The sequence below is a fragment of the Corvus brachyrhynchos genome, unplaced genomic scaffold (assembly GCF_000691975.1).
Source record: "Corvus brachyrhynchos isolate BGI_N302 unplaced genomic scaffold, ASM69197v1 scaffold150, whole genome shotgun sequence".
Taxonomy (NCBI): Eukaryota; Metazoa; Chordata; class Aves; order Passeriformes; family Corvidae; genus Corvus; species Corvus brachyrhynchos.
The window spans coordinates 1,156,652-1,162,140 of record NW_008236162.1 but is presented as its reverse complement, the minus strand read 5'-3'; the positions used below and the strand labels follow the sequence as shown (position 1 = coordinate 1,162,140).

The window sequence follows — 5,489 nt, the reverse complement described above, 5'->3', positions numbered from 1 at the left end:
CTGGGGTTTCAGGGCTGGGATGAAGCTCATCTGCTGATTGCACGTTCTCCTGAAAGGAGGAATTGGTGCAGGCTACCAAAAACCCATTTTCTCCTTGGTTTTGGGCTGATAGTGCCTCATGTTTTCAGATGCTTGCACTGACATCTGGCAGTAGTTTAAACACTGACTCACATTCTGTCAAAAATGTCAGTAAAAGTGACCTTCATCATTAAAATTTTCATTTGTTTGAACCTTTCCAGTAATTTTCATCGAAGAAAATGGAATATTCCTGGTTCAAATGGCCAATTACCATTTTCCAAGCAGTTTTCAGCACTAGGTTTGTCCATCCCTGTGGCTGAAACGTGCACTCTGCACAAGAGAGAGTAAATACATCCAGATTATTTTGGGGAGCCAATGTGATTCACCTCTGCAGCATCAACTCATTGTTTGCTCCGAGTTTTGCACAAAGACGGTGCCTAAAACAGGACCAACCCCAAATTTAGTCCAGGGAAGGCCAGGATAAGTCAGTCCCAGTTTTGAATTTTGATTTTGGGCTTTGACCAACTGTATGCTCATAACAAAAAGGGGGGTGTCCAAAAAGGACATCTCCCTGTCCTAGCCTTCGAGTCCTTTCCTCCCCCAAAAGGACTGAACTCTCACGAAGGTGATATAAATCAATAAAAGAATGGTCAAAAAGACCATTAATGATCCTCTTATTCCATGCCCAGCCTAACCTCAGCCTGGCTCTCCCCAGTTGTGGTTGGGTGTTTTACAGGTAAATCTTCATATCTTGATGTAAAAACTCTCACATAACGTTTTATACCATTTTTAAAGTGGTGTTGTTACCGTGAGTGACCCATAAAAATGACAAAGAAGCAGATTGAATACTCGGAAATTAAGATAATTCCCCCCCTCATTTACAGTACAAAAATTTTATTTTTTTTGTTAGGATAATTTAAAGTTTAAAACTGAAGTAGACATATTCATTTTACAAACAAGATATTCTTCCATAAGTAGGACCATTAAAAACAGTAAACAAAAAAACCAAAACCCAAAAAGCTATCTTTACAAAAGCTCTGTGCATAGCAACTTCATACTGTATATAACTGACAAAGCAAAAAAAAAACCCAAAAAAACAACCAGCCAATCCCAAACAAACCCCAAAACTATACAGGAGGGAGAAATGAGGCCTTAATTTACAGGAGAGAGGAAACAGTTTGGAGAAACCATGCATATTGGAAGTGTGCAAAGAAAGAGGGAGAGGAAGGTGCTCTACTGAGATAAATTGGGAGATCAAACCAACTCTTCCAAAGTTCTGATGAAATTTGTCGTTCCCTATTGCGACACTTCCGTCTTCCCAGTGGCAAAGAGGAAAACTCTCAGGGAATTGTCAACAGCAACCACTCAAAGAGGGCAGGTTTGCTTGTTACACTGAAGAAATCCTCACACATCCGTTTTTACATCATTTTTTCCCTTTGTGTTGAGTGTTTTGCCACTGCAAAAGTCCTTTTCCATGGCCAAGGATTTCTGGCTGTGTTTATTTACAGGTGTTTTTCTCTGTAAAGCTCAATGAATTCTACACTCATCTCCAGTACCATGATTTCCCTGCATGAGCAAAATCCAGGCTCTAAATAATTCCTGGGGGGTTTTTTGTTTTCATTTCTTTTGGCTCAAAGCAAACCAGATTTTTCATATTTGCATCAACACAGGCAGTTCCTCTCCTGGAGCAGCTTTTTAGGGAGGTTTCTCTTTTTCACTTGGATTCATGGCTCTCCCACTTGGGCAACTGGACAGAGCTGATAAAAACAACTGAAGGGTGAAAGGAATGTTCAGTGTTCCAGAAACTTTCCTTTTATTTTTTTATTTTTTATTGCCAGACTGTCATTTTTCCCCCTGAATCTTCCCAGGATTTGAGTGATGTGGTGGACCTTTCTCACGTGCCTGTGCTGACTATGAAAGAACAACACAGAAGGATGGACAAAACCCAGCTTTTCCCATGAAATACCACTTTTTGTTTTTTTAATTGGAAACCTTCCTGACTGAGGTTTTGTAATGAAAATCTGATTTGTTAAAAAAAAGGGAGAGGATTTAAAGTAACAAGCTGCTACTCTCCAGCAGGTGGTCTGGAAATTCCTATTGATCTGGAATATTTGCCAGACATAGAATGTTGAGCCTATTTGATAATCAATTTTAGAAGTAGCCTGTACAGAGAAGGACAAGGGGAATATTCACCATCTTCATACTTTGGAGCTGTTTGGGGATTTTAGTAGGTGGGAATGGAGGAAGGGGTTTGACAGAATGAGCCTGGTTCATCAAGACAATTTTTGGAATTAGAACTCAATGTGTTTTCACTGAAATTTATGGAAGTTTTAATCCCAGCTCTCCCAGTCCTTAATCCGTTTTTATCCCTGGATAAATGCATAATTCCAAACATGAATTTGGACCTCCCACTTAGCCCTGCTGGGATACCAGTACCTATGAATATACGAAATACTTGGGGGGTTTTGTTGTTGCTGTTTTGCTGTTTGGAATGTCCAGGTCAGACCCTGTGCCCCGTTGTGTTATTAGAGGTACAGTGACAACTCCAGACTTTTAAACATCTGTGATTCCTTGGTATTTCAGAGCTCCCTTGGTTTCAGGGGTGCTGGTTGACCTCCAGTGACTGCCACATCCTTGGTGGCACAAAGGGCACTCAGAGAACCTGTAGAGACAATTAGCCTGCAGTCGCAATTAACAGGGATTTATTTGATTTCATTTTTTCTGGAACTCAGTTTCAGTAGCCTGGCTGTGAAAGCCTAACTCTATCCATGTTTCTTAAACCCGCATTATTCTCACCAAATCTCTCTTTAAATTGTCGATTTGCTGATAGAAGTTGGGCCTTGAGTTGTAGAAGAGATTAACCCACCTAGCCCTTTTCAAAATGGGACTCAATGGCATTGAGAAGGCACCGAATGAAGACAATGCCAAACCTCACAGCACAGTCAGCAAAGCAAAGCCCCTTCCCAACAAGTGGGACATCTTCAGGAATGGCCAGAGCAGCCCAGTTGGTGTCTCCAGTCCCTCCTTTAAAACTCCACGTGCAGTGAATGGATTTAGCCCATAAACTGACCTGTGCACTACACCAGGAAAGGGAACTTGGAGGACCTTGTCCCTTCCCTGGAAGTGCCCAAGGCCAGGTTGGACGGGGCTTGGAGCAGCCTGGGACAGTGGGAGGTGTCCCTGCCCATGGCAGGGGTGGCACTGGATGGGCTTTAAGGTCCCTCCCAACCCAATCATTTCAGGGTTTTCTGATTCTGTGCCCTACTCTCCTGCACAGTCAGCCCTGTGCGCAAACCGTGTCCTTCACGTGAGGCTCCATCAGGTGATCCCCCCTCAGCCTCCCATCATCATCGAGCTGTGGATCTGCAGAGAGGATTTTTGGCTCTTTCTAATCCCAATCAGCTCCACAACAGCTCCAAATGAGCTCAGCCATGGAAGTTGTCCCAGTTTGGCCATCCCGAGCCCATCACAACTTCTACCATCCCTAAAGATCACCAAGAACACAATTTTCCTTACCCATCCATAAAACTACTGGGCAAATGGACAAGTTCAGATCCAGGGGCCTTATTTAGGGTTTATTGATTAACATCAAGGTGTTTCCATGGGAACAACTCTCCATGCAGCCGTGAGTTGTGTGAATTTTAGAGGGGTCTCCGTAGTGTAGCTGATTTTTATTTTTTTCCCCACTAAAAATGGCTTTCCAACACCCAAATTCTTTTGAGTGCTCTCTGGTTTAGTTGGATAACTCGTAACTGATTTTATCAGACTTGTCCTCACCTTCCAATTTCAGGAGAGGAGATGCAAAGGAGAACTAAACTCTTTTTTTAGGCTAAAATGCAGAAAAATTCAAAGCAATTGATTACCTCTATGAACTTCATTATATAACTGGCAAATACTTACCATTTTTAATGACTCAGGATAAAAGTGCATAAATCATTCCAATACATATTCACCCTTTATAAATGCACCCTTAATATGAAGCATAACTGAATTTAAGGTGTTCTAACTACATGGAAAACCCCAGAGAACCCTTCCCCTCCTAATTCATACATTGAACCTATAAAATAAACTCAGTACCTCATGAAAAATCCGATTCACTCAAATCCCTAAGTGCCACTCACTCGTCAGCTGGGTCTTTGAGACTTAGCAGTTAATCTTAGTACCTGAATAGTTTAATTGAAGCAAAAAATGGAAAGGGGGGAAAGATGAGGAGGGTGAAAAATTCCTACATGACCTGTTTAGCACAATGTAGGTAAAAGTTTCTGAGGGTTTTGTTAATCAGAAAGAATCCTATACATCCTTGCACATGAATTCAGTAAGAGGGGGAAAACAGTGAGGAGCAATTGCAGCAGTAATAATATATCTCAAACTTATCACTACATTTTTGCATCATCTTTCTTCATTGTACAACTGGAGGAAAAAATCCAAAAAAGGGTTTAATTTCTACCTCTACATACAATAAGTTACAAGTTTATTTATTTAAATAATTGTAAAACATCTTACATTTTTTTAAAGAGGTTAAACTATAAGCAAATACACACATACACCAAAGTTCCATCATTCATGTCTGTTTGTCCTAGAAATTCTTTCATGCTGGTACCCTGTTTTGTTGAATTGTTTTTTCTGCATAAACTAAATCGATATCTGAAAGGCTCCATAGAAAATAGAAACTTCAACTTTTTTACCCCTACAAAGTAAAACAAATTGTATCCAAAATATCAAGCTTGAATCATTTTGCCAATTTCTTTTTTTCCTTCGAATATGTTACAAATCTTAGGAAGGTTTTCGTGTCTTCCAGGAAAGACTTTGCATTTCTGATTCCATCCTGCCAACTCTTGTTCATCCTGGCTCTTGCTGATTCTTCATTCCCAATGTTTGAGGAGTTGATGTGGTTGTGTCAGAAATATGAAACAGGTAAAAGATGCAGACTTCTATCTTGTCCAATCCATAAAAAATGTTCCTTTTTTTTTTTTCCCTGGGCCTGGCTTTCCCCCAAAAAAGAGCTTGTAGTGCTATTTTTTTCCTTTTAGTGGTCCATCACAATAAGTAGTTTTGTGCTGTAAAAGAAAAATGAAAAAAAAAGAGGAAAAAAGGGAAGAGGGAGAGTAGCAAAGCTGCCCCTTCCTTACATCGGGGGAACGACAAGACCAGTCATGGCTGAAAAAGAAAAGCGAAAAAGATGAAATTGTGGCAAAATGTTATGGAACAAAATATATTCGAGCCCTTCATCCTCCTGTGAGCAGTCAGGAATCACAGAAGGGCCTGATCTGAGGTTAAATTAGAGTTTTAGTGTCTTTAAATGTTTGGGTGCTGTAATGAGAACTGTGAGAACTGACCGTGACACAGGCAATGGGCAAAGGGCTATTCCAAGGGAAAAGGGAAGAAATTTCTTCCTGCGAGGGTGGGAGGGCTGGGATGGAATTCTCAGAGCAGCTGGGGCTGCCCCTGGATCCCTGGAAGTGCCCACGGCC

At 41.0% G+C, this 5,489-nt stretch overlaps 1 protein-coding gene across 2 annotated transcripts in view; it reads right to left on the bottom strand.

Moving 5' to 3' along the window:
• Positions 1 to 1,453: 1,453 nt before the first annotated feature.
• The window catches only part of EBF2 (early B-cell factor 2), a 123,720-nt gene continuing 119,684 nt past the window's right edge, over positions 1,454 to 5,489 (bottom strand). The window contains exon 16 of one of the 2 annotated variants that reach the window (XM_008632478.2): positions 1,454 to 5,175. In XM_008632478.2, the coding sequence (XP_008630700.1) occupies positions 5,144 to 5,175 (32 nt within the window). In that variant the 3' untranslated portion in view covers positions 1,454 to 5,143. The remainder of the gene's footprint in view (positions 5,176 to 5,489) is intronic. The other variant, XM_017731659.1, reaches the window with a different exon arrangement.